The sequence below is a fragment of the Rhodnius prolixus genome, unplaced genomic scaffold (assembly GCF_049639745.1).
Source record: "Rhodnius prolixus isolate KJV_2025 unplaced genomic scaffold, Rpr scaffold_1, whole genome shotgun sequence".
In the NCBI taxonomy this organism is placed as follows: domain Eukaryota; kingdom Metazoa; phylum Arthropoda; class Insecta; order Hemiptera; family Reduviidae; genus Rhodnius; species Rhodnius prolixus.
The window spans coordinates 52,277,945-52,297,692 of NW_027411581.1; the positions used below are offsets into that span (position 1 = coordinate 52,277,945).

The following is a 19,748-nucleotide window of genomic DNA, read 5'->3' on the forward strand; positions in this document are numbered from 1 at the left end:
TTAGCAACTTGTGTGACAAAAGGAATGTTAAGGTCAGTGTGTATAGTCATGTTGGAGACATAAAATGGAGCATGTTCGAAGTATTTTAGATTGGAGAGATTGAATCCTTTGGAGATTAGAGCGTTTGGTTGAACCCCACAGCTCTATTCCATACGCCTAGATGGGTTTCAAAATAGAAGTATAAATTAGTCTTTTGTTGTCCAAAGAGAGTTTTGATCTGTTTGATTTGATAAGAGTGTTTTAAGTAGGCGTCAGCTTCTGTTTAGTTCTGTTCTTTTAAGTCTAGTGTGGGGGTTCCAAGAAAGTCCTAAAGTATTTTTAAGCAGTAATTTTCTAAGTCACCTATTATTCTAAAATCATTATTATCTTCTGTAATGAGTAAAATAGGCAAAACAAAATAAAAAAAAACGAATGGCGATTCTGATAGATCACATTGAAGTTCTTAATCAAAAAATCATTTGATAGATTTATAAAAATGTGGTCATTGTAGAATAGAATCATGATCTGATTTTGAGGAAATGCCATAAAAAGAAATTACATTGCTCCTAACAATAGTAAGTTATTATCAGATCCCTCAAAAAAAAAAAAAAAAAATCTATAATAGAGACAGCTGGTGGATTGTAGTGATAGGTAGATAATAGCGACATGGTGAAGATGTACCACAACAAAACCACAGTTCATGCCAGTACTGTGTGTTGGATAGCAATTGTCCATCCACATTATGGATATTGTGTCCCGCCTCCAGCAACACCAAGGCCAGCGGACATCGCCTTCTATCCGAGAAGACAATATTCTTCTAGTTTTATTTTAGCTGTTTTAATGTACACCACAATGTTCACCCAATCAAATGCGCTCATTGATGTTTCCTGCTTTTCTTGTTTGTTTTTATTGTAAAGTAATTTCCTTTTTATCTTGCGCGAAATAAGTTAAGTTTCATTACTGGTGTTTATCTCTAAAGAAAACCTTACATGGCCAATCTGGCTGAACGGTCACACCAGCCAATCAAGGGAGATGAGACTGACCAGATTTCTGGTTACTTTGAAATCCGAGCTTCAGCCACGCCGAATGGCAGGGAGATTTTCAGTCAAAAGGTGGAGTAGCAGCCAAGGCAGACACAGCAGTTCAATAGCCCGAATTTCTAGAAGTCCACTGATATCAGTTACAGTTATGATGGTGCAATTTTCATTTTAATATAGTTATTTTATCGGGTCGAGTCCATATCATCACTGGTTTGTTGAAAAACCTGTCTTATTTTATAAATTTAAAAAACAACGAAGCGATGCCGCAACAAATTTTAATTTAAAAAACATCTGTTGCAACCAAATTTTCACAATTTTCCTAAAACTAAACAGTGACCACCCCGCTAATGCAGTTGATGGCGGTAAAAATTATTAGATTCTTGTTAAGATTTCTGTTTAGGCCTGATAGGCAGGAAGCAAGGATCCTCGTCCCTCTTCCTTAAACACATCGTCCCTTATCAAAAACCAAACATCCTCATTACACGTTAGTTACGTAAAGAAATCAAACTAAGGCAATAATAGGTTTGTAACCGTGTAGATATTATCTTAAGTTATTTAGATATTGATATTGATAATTAGATATTGATATTGCTAATTAGATTTGATATTGTGCAAAACTTTGGTTGAAATGTATACACCTTGATCCTAAAGGATATTCCTTTCCTCACCCCCAAAGCAATTAGCCAATAAAAATTTCAAAATTTAATACCTGAAGATGGTCTTGAAAATACTAGATGCTCTTGATAAACATTCGCCATTATTTATTCGAATACTTTTTAGCATCTTCAAGAGAAAGAAATGCCCTATCATTTTATATAATTGTACCTTTAGAAATACAATTCTCGTACTTTTCGAACCAAATAATACAACCAAACATTAAATAATTATAATAATTGATATTAATGAGATGCAGTTGTGGTGCATTTATTTAGAACAAGTTGCATTGTTGACCTCAGTTGCACTTGATTAGTGGGAGTGTAATGTGGACGAGATTCCTCAAACAGACGGCCTTGTCTGCGACATTGTGAACTTTTAGTCTTATTTCCTTATTTTCAAGTAATATTTACGCAGAATTCTCATTTCTAAGTCTTTTATAATTGTTTTTATTCTCCTTTATAACTATATGGTGTTCAGATTATTTCCACAGACATTTGCCCCGTATGTTTTCTTCTTAAGGAAATTTTAATTCGTAGAAATGAAAGCTAAAGAGTTTTTGTTAAATAATTGTAGTGAGGATGTACTAAATAACATTAATAGTTTAGTGTGGCATCTCAAAGGAAGTTGATGGGAAATTAGGCCACGCCATGAATGTAATCTTCGGATTATTTACGATTATTTTTTTGATTAGAATCTTCTAATGCAAGTTGATTGTTATTTTATTTAATTATAAATAAACTCATAATTAAGCTCATTTTTGAACAGATTATTGTACGTCAAGTATTTAGTTTACAATACCTACCATACTTGGTTCAAAGAATTTGTTCGCACACGTTTATGTGCGACACTCCTATTTTATGGTTTATGAACTCCTGTAAATCTTGGTTTGTTACGGTCTCTGGTACTGCACTTTTGTACTAAACTCTATCCTTTGCTGTTTTTCATTACAGCAGCTGTGTGGACCCAGTGGGGATCCAAAGGTAACTTAAGAGTTTTCCTAAACTGACGAATTAGTGCTGACCTTATTACTGCTGCCTGATTTGGAAATGACAAAAAAAAACAGTCTATGTACTGATCAATATTTATACTTTATATTTAGGTAAATATTAGTTTGTTTTTGTGAATTGATTGACATTTATAATTTCTTCAAATTTGCTATACTTTCTCCGTAAGCTATTACTATTTACTACGAATACATGAATAAATGTTCATTTTTATTTTAAAAAGCGCAGAATTTCAGGAAAGCCTTCTAGATATTTTATAATAGATATTTCCTTCCTTTTACTAATTTATAAGGAAAATTATTAAAGATCTTTCTTATCATATACGTACATTTTATAAAACATAATTTGGTAAAGATAAGCAGACAATGTATATTGGCCGTGAAAATAATGTGTCAGATATGTCTAGGAGATAAGCTAATCTGTCCAAATACAAAACATATTCTGTAACAACAAATCATTATCTCTTTGCAGACTGTTACCTAATTAAGGCAATCGATTCTCTCTTATTAATGCTCTCTACCAAAAAAACTCTTGGTACAGTACTTTAATTAAAATACAGAATTTGATATGCACATTGTTTAGTTGTTATTGAGTTCAATCAAAGGAATACCCCACTAATTTCTGTTTATATCTTATTTTGCTGTTCAAATAATTTTGTTTTTAATTGTAAAGAGCAGTCTTTTTACAGTACAAAGTTTTCGGAGTTTATTTCTTTTCCTCTTCAGGTGATAGTTATTGGTGTTCTAATTACTGACCTTGGTAAAGATACTTTTCGATAATTTTCACCGTTTAGCATAGAGTCCAAAAAGAAGTTCAGTATTCCAATTCTAGGCAAATTCTGTTGTAAGTGTACAAGGAACAGCAAACCTGCTGCTCAAACAGTGTTTTGTAAATTGATCTCTTTGGGGAAAGAATATATGCCAAAAATATCTTTCTACTGATGGAAATTTTAGTTTTAAACTAAACGATGACTTGATCTTTATTGAATGAAAGAAAATCGCCATTAGCAGGAACAGAAAACTGCGAGCCAAACTCCCACTACTCTATAACTGCGATTGTAATCATTCCAAAGTTACAAATTTTCATAAATATCTGTTCTTAATACATAAAACCTCAGCTGGCTTATAGTCAGAAATTACTAGCTATGACTGGTTCCAAATTTGGGAGGTGACGGACTTCCTAGTTCCTTTCTTTCCATGTGTTAGTTCGGTTATTAAACCAAACCAAACTCGCAGGTTCTCCAGAACTCCCAAAACAATCATTTTTCCAGAAAAATGTAAAGTTACGTCTGTAGAAGTAGTCTCAAAACTTTAGAGGTAATCGTTGCAACTGTTCCCAACTAAATAAATGTTCTTTACTCTTCCTTCTTTGTCAAAAATTGCTTTTCCGATTAAGCTATTTGTTTTACGGAATATTTGGTTTAAAAAAAATGAAGATATTATGATTGATTGAAATCAAATGAAGAATTATTTACGTTTAATTTATAATATATACACAAAAATAAAAAAATAAATAGTGCCTGTATCAAAACTGTTGAAAATCTATCATCCATCAACGGCGGGAAGGTAAATATTGTAAATGACGACTTGAAAGTTTACGTGGTCAATTAGTATTGTGCGACATTTCCTGAATATGTCCTTATGACATTTACAATTCTATCTTCACAACCTCGTTCAATCATATCAAGGTTATATTTCCTCTTTTATTTTGATTGTTCCTACACATACTCACGCGCAATTAAGATATAAAACCTCCAGACCAAAACAGAGAGAAAAAAAATCTCCGAAGTCTATAAAGAGAAGGGTGGAATAAAAAGTTAAGACAATTGTCTTGAGTAGCTTGAAAACCTTGGCTTTGATTTTGACCATCTTTAGATGTCGCTGAATAATTTTTGGTTTAATTATAATGAATTCATATAAATTTATTAGTATATGGATATGGCCAATACTTAGCGTATCTCTTATTTTATGTTCAAGATTTCTGAAGTGTCTTCTTCCTCTTCTTTCCCCATCTCCTTTGCGCCGTGAGGCGTGGAGAAGCAGCCCTAGTCCAACCCTTCCATTGATCTCTGTCCCGTGCCATCCTTCTCGTCCCCGCAAAAGATTCTCCTCTAGCTCGACTGAGACTTTCAATGTTTTCCTTGTACGAGGTCTGCCTCTTGCTCTCTCTTGCCAATGGGTCTGGCATCCAGCATTTGCTTGGCCTTCCGTCCATCCTCCATTCTCAGAACATGGCCAAACCATCTCAACTGTCGGGCCTCCAAAATTTGCCGCGCTGGGTGTACTTTTAAATCTTCTCTAATCCGCGCATTCCTGATGCAATCTCTTCTAGTTTTATCCAGGATGCGCCTCAGGAATCGCATTTCAGCAGCCGACAGCTTTCAGAACCATAGAGGAGCACAGGCAAAAGCACCGTTTTATATAGCACCAATTTATCATCAAGACTCCTCCTGCTTTCCAATCAGTGTGGTACTTATTTGGTAGAATACGCCGTTTGCTTTCTTTATCCTATTTAATACCTTCTGATCAATTCTGTCATTCTGACTGAACAGTGATCCTAGATATTCAAATTCAGTGAAGATCTGCAGAACTTCTCCATTGCATATAATTCGGATGATGATTGCTCATCTCTCGCTATGCACACCTTACTTTTGGAGGTATTAATGATCAAACCTTTATGGCGCAGTTCTTCCCCCCATTCTGTTACTGCTGTCTGGAGTTGCTCTTGTGTATTGGCTATTAGTACTATATCGTCGGCATAAATCACAGCCTGTGCTTGTATCGGTATCCGATCAAGGATCTAGGAGTCCTTCGCTTACATATTTTCCAAATTTCGCCCATATAAATACTGAACAATAGCGGGCTTAAGCAGCAGTCTCCCAGCTTGACTCCTTTTAGCAATTGGAAAGGTTTCTGAAGTATGTAAAATAAAAAGCGAGAAAAAACACATTTATTACGTTAGGAAATATAGTTGAATAAGGAAACCCTAAATTGAATATGAACAACTAAATTGTGATTCAATAATTCCTTAATTTTCTATTCTTCTTGTTGGCTGATCCTTGGGCAAGTTATTCAAGTGCTACCAGGTTTGATGACAGCCAAAGATCTTAGATTCACGAAAGTAAAATAAAATAAGTTGCTTACTGATTACTTCTTTTTGTAGAAATAAAAGTAGTTTCTGTAGAAATAGAAGTACTTCTGTAGAATTAGAAGTTTCTCCTGTGTAGTAATAAATGTAAGTTATGAAGAAATAGAAATATCTCTGAAAAAATACTTCTCTGTTTAAAGAAAAGTAATTATGATAAATAGTATTTTTAGTCAAATTAAAGCTTTCTCCAAGTAAATCGACTGATAATTGGTTATCTCTGAATGAAAAGTAAAGTTAAGTAAAGTAATCGCCTATTTTTTCAGGCGGGCTTTACGCTCAACTATCAAACTAAGTGACGTGGACGGAGGTGATTAGCAAAACACACTTCACTACCAAGTTCTCGTATTAAACATTAAATAAAATCCAAGGCCTACACTGTGTATCGAACCCAGTACCACATTTTACTTCGCAGGCCTCACTTCTAACCACTTGGCTATTGTGTGTGGCTCCATCGTTAAATGAAATAATGTTCATTTTGTTTCTGAAAAATCTGACATTATCTGCTCTTATCCTCACAACTAGAACACTCTCGAAAGAATGGGATGGTCATTACGGGTAATGAGGTATACCAAAGTTACCCAAAATAGTCCAACAGCTTGCCTTGCCCCTGAGATCACCTTTTAACTTCTCCACAATCCCAGATCCACCTGAGTTCTGAATTTCGATCAGAACTTTAGAATCGGAAGTGACAAAATAGTACAAAAATGTAATACAAAACAGACCCAATGGATCTTTATTAGTCATAAACAAATTATACACTGATCGTTAAAAAAGTCGAATTTGCGCACAATGAACCACAAAACTGTTAATCCTAAAATTTAATTTTTTGTTTAGCGGTCGAAGCAATTCATTTCAAATTATCTTGGAAATTATGCCTATAAAGGAGTGGAAATATGATACATTTTAATCTTTCTATCTTGGTTGGATGTGTTGCTGAATGGTAGAGGTAGAAACAGGTTACCTTCGAAGACGTAATAAGCAAAACAAAAAAAGAAGTATCGAAAATTCAAGGGCAAGGGAAGTTACATTGTGTCACATGTCGTCATTATTGCTCAGACACCATAATTCTCTTCTCTCTCCATTACATTTCATTAAATATGCCAGCTGGCGGAGAGATAAAAATTAGTTCCCGCCAAAACTATGTGTAGGAATATTTATTTCCCGCGCTCAAGCTTAGGTCCTTGAACAGGCGGCCTCGCCAGACATTAGGCGCGTGTAGAAATTGTACGCAAAAAAGATAACGGTGTGCGTGTTCGCCCCTCCGCTGTTGGCATCTTCTCACTTCCCTCCTAGTCCGACTTTTTAGCCTGATGTACGAACTGTACTAGCCTTGGTCGGCTGCCAGCGCCAAAGGAAAGGAGTATCAGTGGCCAGACTAAAATGGAGAAGGCGGGGAGGAAGAGCTTCCCGGGTCTACGGTCTCAGCCAAGGGCGCGCCATTCCTCATGTCACATGGTCAAGGATGAACCCCCAATTTGTGATGTCACCGGTATCAGCTTACCACCTCTCTCTTATTATACGCTCTATTTAATGCTAAATTTGATTCTATGTAATTTGGTTTTCATTCTTTCTGACTGCTCATAAATAGAAGGAAGTATTGCAATCGTATACTACTTCAGAAATTGAATTTAAAATCGGGAATATAATGTTTTAAGGACCGTTAAATTTGAAGAAATAATTTTTAGCATTAGATCAGTGTGCGTAAAACAAATTATGTATTTTGTTTTTCGAACTAGAAACTGTTTTCTGCCAAAATCCGAAGTGAAACATTCTAAATGTATTTTTAATATTTTTTTCTAGCCTAGGTACATCTCCAACGATTTCTTTCATCTCTGTTTTTATTTCTCTTGGAACACGTTTTTTTAAATTTCTGATTTCAGATTTCCATCAGTCAGAAGTTTATTGATCAGTTTTTATAGGAAAAACAAATTCTGCACTCATTGATTAATCAATCTTTGATGATAAATGAAAATCCGAATGAAATCTGCCATGACAAAGTCTTTATTAATTTTTTTTTCTAATTTTCATCAAGATTTGAAATCTTTCCTAAGCAAACTACTTAGCTAGTTTTCTGCGATTAGCCACTTTGAGCATTCCTCTTTAGACTCTAAACGTGTACAGTCTAAGCAAACTTGAATAAAATAAGTGAACTTTAGAAGTCCGACAGAATGAAAAGCAAAAGAAATATATATTATTACATTCATTGACTTCTCGCGAGATGTAAAAATTGCTTTTAAGATTTATTTCTTTTTTTTAAATCATGTTTGCAGTTCTCCTTTATACGGGGAAAAAAATAGTTTAACAAATTCGTCCGTGTGCGTCCATTTTGGAGAAATATAAATTACTTTTGTGTTTAGGCCTTACAAACTGATGCAGTAATGAAGTTTTTGGCCTTAAATGGACTTAAAATACGGAGTTATACTGGTTTTTTTTTTAAAGATAATTTCTGCAGGAAAATTTAAAATTCGTTTTACGAGAGTTTTGGGGAAAAAGTAAGTTAGGCTTTCTCCTAACATAAAAGTGTTATTTCAGGACATTACGATCGTATAAGGAACTAGTTCGTTTGTAGTATAAATAAGTATGAAATCTGTGGCCGAAATTTCCAAATTGATAAAAATCAGATGGCAGGAAATGAGTCTTTACTAATTGCACGAAAACGGTTCAAACGAGTTCTTTAATGTGTGTATATGATCGGCGATCTCATGTAGACTGATCACTTTGAATTAAAATCCTGGAGAAATAGACATATATTACAGGGAGACTGTATAAATATGTGCAATAGAGGCAGGTAATATGTAGTAAAAATTCTAACCTAGACGTAAAATGTAATGAAAACCAGTAAGAATTAGAAGGAAGTCATTAGAGTCTACATACCAGATGTATTTTATAAATACATTCTGAGTAATAAAATTTTCTTGTTGTCACTAACAAGAGGATGACATGATGTGATTTCCAGACCTTAAGTGGAAAATGTGTCACAATAAATTAATTTTCCTCAAAACAATTCCATATTTTTATTGGTGTAAATCTTTTATAATCGTCAGTTGAGTAAATAATTTGTGATAACAAAGTTGAATAATTGAAATAATGAATTATACTTGGCGATTGTCTTATTTATGTGTATTATTCCTTATTATAATGTGGCAATATTGTTTTCCACTAATTCATTGAATACTTTTCACAATTGTTCACTAACCTTTGTAAACATTGTTAACCTTGCGGATAAAAAAAAAAAAAAAAAAAAAAAAACATATTTGTTCCACGTGGAACTTTATTTTCTACGTTGTATTTATTGAAGTATTTACTAACCATGAATTAATTAACTGTCTTGAACGGTAAACAAGCATAAAAGAATTGGAATACTATCAAAGACCTTGTCTCATTTATTAGTAATCAAAGTGGACGCAAGATTTCAGATTTTTGCAATGCGTCGTTCTTGAAAAGGACAATGTACAGTAATAGTTGTTAGAATCAAGTCTCTCTTACGTTCCAATTCTTGACCTAAGTCTCTTTTTTCCTGCATTGAGAGCAACTGTTAACAGCTTTTCAATATTCCTTTTGGAATATTTGGAATATATGTTTTAAATTCAAAAATAACCTCTATTTTTTTAACTAGATATAGACATAGAAAAACGTACATTATTTCAAGTTTGGATAGTTCGTGCTCCGCCTTATAATTTTCTTGATTCCGAAGTCCCAGCCGCAGTTATCCACTTTTACTTGGAATAAGGATGCAAATCACAGATATCCACAGACAAAGTTGCAGAAGTCCCACCTCTTAATGCGTTTTGGACATATTGTTCTTTAAGTGCAGTCACATTTCCAGTCGATCGACCTCAAACTGCAACTGTATAGGATTATCTTCTTACATTCACATTCCAATTTGACAACTTTTCCTCTTCAATGCTGAGTGGGCCAGGTCGATGAAGATTAAAAAAAAGAAGAGTGAGCACAGTAATCTAAATCTTACCAATCGCTAATTGAAATGTCACCTTAAATGCCTGGTGTTTTTTTAAGAAATGGAATTTAAAAGCTTTCTGAAGATCTAAGGACGCTAAATAAACTAGCGGTTAGAACCTCATATTTTCTTTTAGAGTTGTTAAATATTTAATAAAGATTTAAAGTAATTAATCATTCACAAAGAGTTGTACTTCCAACTTGTGGGCACAGGATAAATTTATGTCATCCAGATACATTACCAAGGGCTGACCGACATGTTAAACTTTCATTAGAAGTAGCAATTAGTAAGCTAGAGTTGTTATCTAAGCCTTACTTAAGCAAATCTTAACCTCTCTGGAAGTAAATGAAAGCGAATTCAATCTTCCATTTAAGGAAGCTAACACAAACTACATCAATATAAACTTTGTCTTTATAAATGCGAGTAATATAAGCAGTAATACTAATTGTGCTTCTTTAAGAATTTTTTCTTTATAAACTTATCATAGCTCCCACAAATTTGCACATGTTGATAATGTTCAAATGGGCTATCATTAAATTTCACGTAAAAAGGAAATATAACGCCTTCTCCATAACTTTTTTCATATTGTGAATATCGGCAATGTTTTGTTCCAGCGTTTAGGATACTTTTCTATAGTTCAATTGTATTTCGGCTTGTTTACGACATGATTTGACATTAAGGTAAGCTGTTTGTACAGGATAGATCACTTTTCGTAATTCAAAACTCCGAACAACTTAGCAAATATTCTTGAAAAAAATATCAAACAATTTCATGTGCTGGAATTTTAAATTTTGAAGAGAATTAGTTGGATTAGAAATGCGTCATTATAGAACTGGTTTCGGAGTTTTGTTTTTGAACTGTTTTTTTTTCACGACCCGCTCCGATTTCCAAATTTTAAAAACTAAAAACTTAAAATTAAATTAAAATATTTCCTCCCTCAATAATAATAATAATCGCAAAATCAAATAAGGAAAATATTGTACCTAAAACCAAGAAGGTAATAAGTGGGGATGCTCTTTTTATTTTACTAAATTAATAAATATCAAGTAGTAATATAAAAGGATTTTATATAAATTAAACTTAAAGTATAAAAAATAATAAATTAATAATAGAATGATTTATTGAAACAGAAATCGGATAGAGCGAGAGAGCCCGATTAATAAAGTTGCTCTCACAATCAACAGCAAATGAGACTAGATCTAATAGATTCCGTCATTGACTCATTCATTAACAAACCGATCGTTTGTCGACCACAACTTGTAACGCCTTTTCACAATCGCTAGCCAAAATAAGGAAAGTATTGGGATAGTGAATACATTTTCGGGTTCATTTTATCCCTTAAGAAAAAATATTCAGTATGAATTTAAACATGTAGCTAAAAAGCCCCAAAATTAATATTTTGTTTGCATTCTTCTACAAGATTTTATAGAAACGTAATTATCAAAATCTTGCAACCAAACATATCACTTAACTGTTGTTAATCTTTACTTATTGATGAAAAAATCGATTTCAATCCAGTTGAAGGCAGGACTAGCTTTTGTTTTTGTTTTCAGTGTAAAATTATTAAGGCTCAGTAATCAATATTCTCCTAATTCTATAATCTGAAATAGCTAGCAGCTGGTGGGATATCATGGTTAATGTAGTGTAAGATAAAACTAGTACCGTTGATTAGCCTACAATTGGTTATATGTGCCACTGCTGCCGTGCGATTGTTTAATGGGGGGACTGTTCCACCTTTATAGTTCTCTTCCAACCAAACAATCTTCGCTTAAAACTTATACCAAAGAATCGGATTTGAAACATTCCAATGACTTTTTATAATCTGTTACTTCCTGAAAGGAGTATCCCAATTTGAATTTCCGCTGCTTTCAAAACATTTTTATCGTAATTGGAAACTTAGAATAAACATTTTGGGTGAATACTCAATTTCTTAAATTGAATTCAATTTCCATACTTCTACTTACTAGGAGTAAGAGAAAGTAAAAACAATGAAATAAATTTATTGCGAAAGTTCCTTAAGTTTTGTAAAATTGCGTAAGTTGTTGGTTTAAGTTAGTGAGTTCCAGATCAATAATTAGCGAGGAGAAAAGCGTTGTACAACATGATGAAATTTGTTTAATTCTCGAATTTTCGTATTTAATTTAAAAAAATTTGCTTCAAATTACTGTTAATAGTTGAGTTAGTTGAATAATTTGATTGTACATCAGATTACATTTTAAATAGACGAAAATATGAATGCTGCAGTGGGTTCAGTAAACAAGGTTGCTCTCCACGGCAACTTGTGTAACTTCTATTGCAACACAACTCGTAATAAATAAAATTTGTGCTGGAAAACCTTTAAATTTTGCTAATTGTAAAATAATTTTCTCTTTACCTAGTAAGAGAAAGTACATTCCGGTTTTTTTATGTTTTGTTCTTTTGGTAAATGAATTCAAAATTAAATTACACAATTGCATCAAATAAATGATATGGATTACAATGTGCACATGTAAATGAAACAGATTTGAACAGCACTTAATTCTAAATTGCATTGAAAATAGAATCTTATGGCTTATGAAATCGACGAATATCCTCTGTTGATTTTGGTAATGATTATTTTATCTGTTAATTTATAAACGTAGATGATAAGGAACTGTGAATTACATTTGTTTATTCTTAAACATGAATGCTCGGTGCTCTACCTGTCATTGCTCCCCTCTACAAGTCTCTAACAAACCTGATTTTGAAGGGGATACATTCCAACGGGGGAGTCATTTTGTTGACGTTAGGGTGTTGTTATCCCTATCTGCCGTTCTCTCTTCTCAGGACAGCCCCTAATAAGCTAGGTGGTTACCAGGTGTAGAAGGAGGTGTACTCCTTTCTATGGGGCACTGGAATAGGGTTGTTTTGTCATCAGGGAGTGGCCAACCCTCGGTTTTCTCCTGAAAATACCCTTCACAATTTGATTCTCCCATATAGAAAGGATGTAAACCCTTCCAGTCAACAATCTCCCGAATTATTAATTTGGGAAATCATCTTTGGAATCCCGACACTCAGTTGGAGAAGATTGTTTGCGTTTCAAAGAGTGGTTATCCCAAAGTTCTTCTTTTAATTTCAAGCACTTCCCAGAGTGTAAGTTATTTAATCTAAGAAATCCGTAATTAGACATTCATGAGCCTTGGGTTGCAGAAACATAAGATATATTCTCATTAGGAAATGTAATCCTTCCTGCTCTTCCTAAAGCTTCTTTGGATATCTTGGGCAGGTTGCATGAGTTCCGAGCGATCCCTCATGTTTTAGCAGAGAAAATTTAAAAGTAAAAATCTAATTTGAAACTCTCTTAAGACATTCTGTTACGGCTATTCTTACAGATGTAAGTGAAAAATCCCTCAAATTCGGAATAGCAATCACGCATTTAAATCTCACTGAAATTTACCAAGCCGAGGGGGGGGGGGCTAATTAGCTGTCTTTTTTCCAAACTTTGCATAACCCTAAAAACAATTTAAGGAATTTGTATAAAAACAAAACCTCAAGATTCCATGTTAGCTAAAGAAAAAGAGCTTTCCGCGTTTTCTTACACCAACTTCATTTATGACTCTTTCTCATTGACCACAATTTTTTACCGAACAAACACACCCATAACACAGCATTACCTAAAACACTAAGTAGGAGTGATGTAATTTATGTTTATTTACGTTTGTAATTATTGTATTAGATCTCTTCTGAAGTGATGATTAGTTCAGTTCTACAGCTAAAATCTAAGTGGATATTAATCATTATTCAGTAGCTTACGAATAAACTATCATGTAACTTAAATTAATTATAGATTGCTACAAAGTGCTGAAAATACTTTACTTTTAGGTATACTAAAAGGGATCCCTTAACCTTTTTTCAAGCACACAAGCAAACTTCCTTTCAAGCACACAAGCAAACTTCCTTTCAAATAAATTTATTTTCTTTTTAATTTGAATACTACTAGTGGGAAGAAGCTATTTCTCATATAAATTGTTGACGCAGTATTAGAGGATTATGCTTCCGCATGCAAATATTTAATCATTTATAGATTTCTTATTTGTGGAAGGCAGTAACACCATTCAGTAAATTACAAACTCAAATACAATGCAATAAAAGGCACCCTCCTTTTATAATGTTGTAGAAGTGTTTCGGATGCCACCATATCCTCTTTACGTCACCCATACACCAGAGTAGGAAATCTACTATCTACTACAACACGCGCTCCTATTGTGTTGAACTTAGAATTATTGTGTATGTGTTTTTAGAGAATGCTTTCGACGACAAGGCAGCAGTATATGCTGTCCAGCATTCTAAAATAGCATCAATAGTCAAAAGTCCTCGCTGGAATGTGGGCAGATATTACGGTCGGACTGTACTTAACTACTTCTCGGTCACATCGAAGCTCCCCCATTTGCTGGCGTCAGTTATGTAACTGCTTTAGGTATGTGGTGCTAGTTAGTTAGTGCCGGCCTCCGCTAGGTTGCAGCAGCTACTACGGTAGTAGTACATGCTAATATAAATTTACATTATTTAAAAGAAGAGTGCTTGATGAAAAAATTTGAAAAATTTTCTTTCATAATTTTATTGACTTACATGTATTACCCTTTTAATGACCATAAATGTTAATTAAAAGAAATGTCCTGTTAACCGTTTTTGGAAATGAGGTGTAAATTTTTACCTATAAGCTTCCTTAAAACAGTTTGTGTATAGAATGGGGCATATTCTTAATTAATGCAAGGAAGCACTTTACAGTCATTTTGGGCGAAATTAGTAATTTCGTAAAATTTTCCTGATAGATTTAATTTTGAAACATTAAAATAAGAAATTATCGCCATATATTTCGATTAGAATTATTATTAATTTAACTAAAGTCTAAAGTTCCTTAAAAGGCAGACGATCGGCGCCTTTGTATATTCACAAATTGTGGCGACATCAAATGGTCTGTTCTGTAAAATAAATGAAAAGAATTATTCTGCTTGGCGTTGTTTTAGATCTGATGTTGACGTTGCGGCCGCAAATACCGGAGTTAGTTCGATAATGAATTACCTCGACTCTAATTACGGGAAGGAATCTGATCTTCAATTTCAAATGAAGCTACTTCTATTCTGCATCTTAAGCTAATGTTCAAATTTAATCATTATTTAATGTCCACAAATTTCATCCATAAAGTATTGTAGGATTTCTTGAAAATTTTTGATCAAGAAATATAAGTAAGCTATAATTAAAGTTAAAGTCCATTTTACATAATAACACATCCAACATTTTTCAATTTGATGTAAAAAAGGTCATAAAGATAACTCCACCAGCATCATCTGTTCTTTAAAAAGAATTTAAAAGAGACCGGTTTCAGCTTCCTGAATAATTGTTGGTCTCATTCCTCTAATAGAAAGGTTTAAAATTATATCGGAGGTGCAAATGAAATTTCTTGCTTTCCATCTTGTGAAAACTGCTACGATTTCTCTTTTTGTTTTTTATCTTAACATTTAAATGTTTACAGAATTCATCCGTGCATGAAACTACTTAAAGGTGGAGCAAAAATTGAGTCTATTTGAGAAAAAATAGATAAATAGATTTGAGAAAAATTGAAAAAAAAAATACTATTATTATTTCTTTCATAGTTGCAACTGGTTATGTAAGTTTATTGTAGTTTTCTATACGTTGCTAACTCTTGACTCACTGTATATTCGTTTGTAAAAGCAATTGGACAAAGCGAAAAGTTTGCAGAAATAGCTTTTTGCAGGAGAAGTTCAATTTTTTATAAAAAAAAAAATAATCATGTAGTGTTTTTGGAACTAATCCTGTATTCAAAATTACTACAGGGAGTACCTCTCCATTCTCTACTTGTCACACTCAAAAATATTTGTTCATACGTACGTCAGTCACTCTTCTTTATTTTTCGTCCTGTGCCTTCCAGAACAATGACTAGTTTTAAAGTAATTCTGATTCAGGGGAGGTAGTTAGTAGTATCCGCTTAGCCACTTGATTTAACTTAGATTCACCGCTTCTGTATTACGACTAAAGCATAATATTCAAATTATACTGACTACAACCTCATGTCTTACTTATACTTTCCTGTCTCTTTGAATTAGTTTCGGATTGTGATAGTATGTTAGGCAAATATCTCAGCGCGTAGTTTTGAAAACCTTTATTATGTTTTACCTTTATTTTTTTTTACCATTTTATTTGTTTGTTTTTTTCAGAAATCGTAAATTATGATTGATCAATTTCAGTAATTTTTCTAAAAATTTATTGTATAACCGTTAGCGCCATACCTTAGAAAAATAAAATAAAATTAAGTAAAAATGCAAAACTAAGAAGTTAGTAAAGTTAAATGTTTCTAAAGTTAAATGTGTCTTAACATTCTAATCATTTCAGCTGACCGGTTTTTATTGGTGTTTGCTTTGACTACTCCATACCTAATTACCTGTAAGATTCCAAGTCAGTCATTGGAGCTATAACTTTTCCTATTATTTGAGGTGAAATTTCCAAAATTAAAATGTGCCCGAATTTGACCCGTAAATCATTCGTAAAAATCTCTCTGTTCTTAAATACTGCCTAAAATTGGGCACTGTAAAAAAATAAAATTAAATAAAAAATGCAAAACTAAGAAGCTAGTAAGTAATTTTCTGTAGTTCCATTGCCTTCGATTACCACTGACATTTCGCCTACATAAAACCATGCAATTTGAAGTTATTCATAAAAAGGAGATGACTCAGAGTATACTCTTTTGAGAGACCACTTGTTGTTATAACGTAGCTGCAAACCACTCTCATTGAGCATAAGAAAATGGTCACACAGAATCAAAGCAGACCCATTATTAAACGGGTTTCATATTTAAGTTTAATATTTTTTTTACCATTTTATTTGTTGTTTTTTTCAGAAATCGTAAATTATGATTGATCAATTTCAGTAATTTTTCTAAAAATTTGTTGTATAACCGTTAGCGCCATACCTTAGAAAAATAAAATAAAATTAAGTAAAAATGCAAAACTAAGAAGTTAGTAAGTAATTTTCTGTAGTTCCATTTCCTTCGATTACCAATGACATTTTGTATAGAAAAGTGAGATTAGTCAAGTGTTATATAGTTAAAACTTCTAATTTATTCTACATAAAGGAACAGAGAGATGTGTTTTTTTTCTGGCATTGGCTTTTCACCATACAGCCAACTTCAAATGTGTTCAATTCAAAATTAATCTTATCTACCCAGATAATACATTATTAACTTGCATTGAATGGGGGTAACATCAATGATTTAATTTTTATGTCAAAATTTGGGGTCTGCAGATACCTGCTGAAGTATCCCGAATTGTATTAATGTATTATGTAACAAACTTTTGAACAAATGATATTATAAATTGATGTATAAAAAGTTTTAGGAATTTTTTTTGCCTTCGTATCCATTTTGAGAAACGATGGTTAAACTACTGCTACTTGGTTGCTTCAGTATTAGTAGTAGATCTCAGTAAAAGCACTAAATTATTTATTAGTTAGATCTAGGAAATACAAAACAAGATTATACAGATGGAGTTACTTCTCATCTCTAATCTCCTAAGCATTTCGACTGCTTAAATTGTTCTAAGCGAAAATTTAGAATGGCGCCAATGTACCGGTGTTCACTCTTGTTATCTATTATTTGATTTTGATAAGTTATGAGTGAATTTCTTATCTATTGTTCTAAAAATTGATCTGACCGTTTTGTGCTATTTATTCTTGGAATGAGAGACAAGCAAATGTATTGATTTATATAAAAATATTTGATTTTACTCATTTTTTTGTATGTATAGGTACTTGAGATTTATTTATAGAAAATAAAACTTTTTTACCGTTTTAGACCGATTCTTCACTCATTTGTAGCCCATTCTGGGACATATCGAATCCATCTACCTTGGTCTCCTCAAAGATTTTATGGATGCTTCATTACTAGATCTCTTCGTATTGCCATTTAATGTCCTTATCACTCGTAATAAAACTTTTTTTGCTAGAAAATTGTTTGGTATTTGGATGTTTAGTGAAGCTACATGAAGGAAACTATCTGGGTTTTCCCAACCTTCTAGAACATTTACCTTCAAGTACCAATTTTGAAGTGAAGACCGAAGAATTTAGTTCCCCTAGACTTTCTCACTCACATAATATAAATTCCTAAATATTTTTTTAAATTAAGAGTCCCATTCCCATTATTCCACTAGAAAAACCTTGATGAATAAGATGAATCAACGTCTGAGGTTATTGGTAGCCTATAGTTGCAACTCAGTGCGCTGCAGAACCGATTTTTCTCGTTACAACATTAAAATAGTTTTGGATAAAAATGTTTTGAAAGTATCAGTTGCAAATTTTAGTAGAAAATATTTTTTCAGATTTGTCTACTGCATAAAATTTAAAATTCAAACTTTATTAAGAAGTGTTATCAAAGTGTAATTATAATATCGGAATTTAATAAGACTATGTACTCTATTGCTTACATTTTCTAATCTATAAAAGTTGTTATGAAATGTTACCTGCGGTTGATATTAGGTATATGTATACTAGAATTGTGTACTTTTATTTCTGTGAGTGCCCTATCAATCTTCTTCCCTACATCTAGACATCGTCATAAATGTCAATTGATACCCTTATATGACTGATATAGTTTTATTCATAGCAGAATGAACTCTAATAATAACCTATATAAATATTTATTTAAGAAGATTTTATACTAAAAATATGCAATTGTAACTATTTTCATGAAAAAAAAAACATATTTCATTATTTTTATTCTTCCAGCTCCAAGGCATATACTCAAGGCATTTTCCAATCCATAGGATTCAAAGAATTTCATAACTATCTGATTTTGAATGAAGAAGAAAGAAATAGTGAAAAAGGGAAGAAGTTACTTTTTCAGGGTATAGAAGATTTGAAAACTGTTACCAAGAAGTACGCTAGAAAACAATGCCGATGGATTCAGAATAGATTTTTAAAAGCAGGGAATAGACAAGTTAGTTACCATTTTAACTACTCATGAGGCAAATTTTAACTAATATTTTTTGGGCGGAGGGAGTATATTATTAAGTTTTTCTTAAGCGCCATGGAAGCTGAGCGCTTAGAGATGTGGACCACCAAAGTGTACTGTACTTGTGGTTTTGATCTGATGGCTTGATTTAATGATTTTACCTTAATATGTACCTAATTGGTTGTTTGATGTTATGCTCTGCCTGAAAAAACAGGCGATTGATTACTTTACACTATGATTTTTGTATACTTTCAAGATTTTTTCTGAATTATTTTAGAAATTTCATTTTGTTTTAGGTACCTCCTGTTTATTATTTAAATGCCACAGACTTATCTAGATGGGACGATCTAATACTAAACCCTGCCGTTGCTGTAGTTTCTCAGTTGTTAGATCCCAACTGGAAAGGTTGTGTGCCGGCACCTTTAGCCAGAAATCTAACCCCTCTCCCATCATCAAAAGGAGAAAATTATTGTACTGTTTGTCAGAGGGTATTCATTGGTAAGAAAACAATTAATTTTGTTTTTTATATTTGTTGTATCTACATCCAAAAGAATAAGGCTGGCTGGCCACCTCACACTGTTCAAGTGATAGAAAGTGATATGCAATCAGTGTGCAGAGTAATTGTTCATTATTAACGAGTTAAGGATGATTCTCCATGAAATATTACGCCAATTGTTTTCTTATGAATAAGATTATATTGAAATTCTTAGATAAGAGAGGGATAATTATACTCAAAATTGATCATAATTTTGTTATTTTTATACAAGGAATGAAACACTTTTTCTACGGAAATTCTGAGCTTCTTACTGCCTTCAATGCAACTCAGATATCCCTGAAGATACATAATCCCTTTTAAAATTGAATTTCATAACCATAACCGCCCATCAAAAACAGGTATCTTAGCATTCCTGTGGGTGCACCACCCTGAAAACCAACACAGACACCTGAAACGCTCACTCACACAATAATAATAACAACATACA

The 19,748-nt window shown here is 32.8% G+C and overlaps 1 protein-coding gene across 6 annotated transcripts in view; it reads left to right on the plus strand.

Annotated features, from left to right (window-relative positions):
- Nucleotides 1-19,748, plus strand: part of LOC141461832 (tRNA dimethylallyltransferase) — a 498,974-nt gene that overhangs the window by 478,802 nt on the left and 424 nt on the right. For all 6 annotated transcript variants that reach the window (XM_074143235.1, XM_074143208.1, XM_074143218.1 and 3 more), the window contains 2 exons: nt 18,540-18,750; nt 19,062-19,263. In XM_074143235.1, the coding sequence (XP_073999336.1) occupies nt 18,540-18,750; nt 19,062-19,263 (413 nt within the window). The remainder of the gene's footprint in view (nt 1-18,539; nt 18,751-19,061; nt 19,264-19,748) is intronic.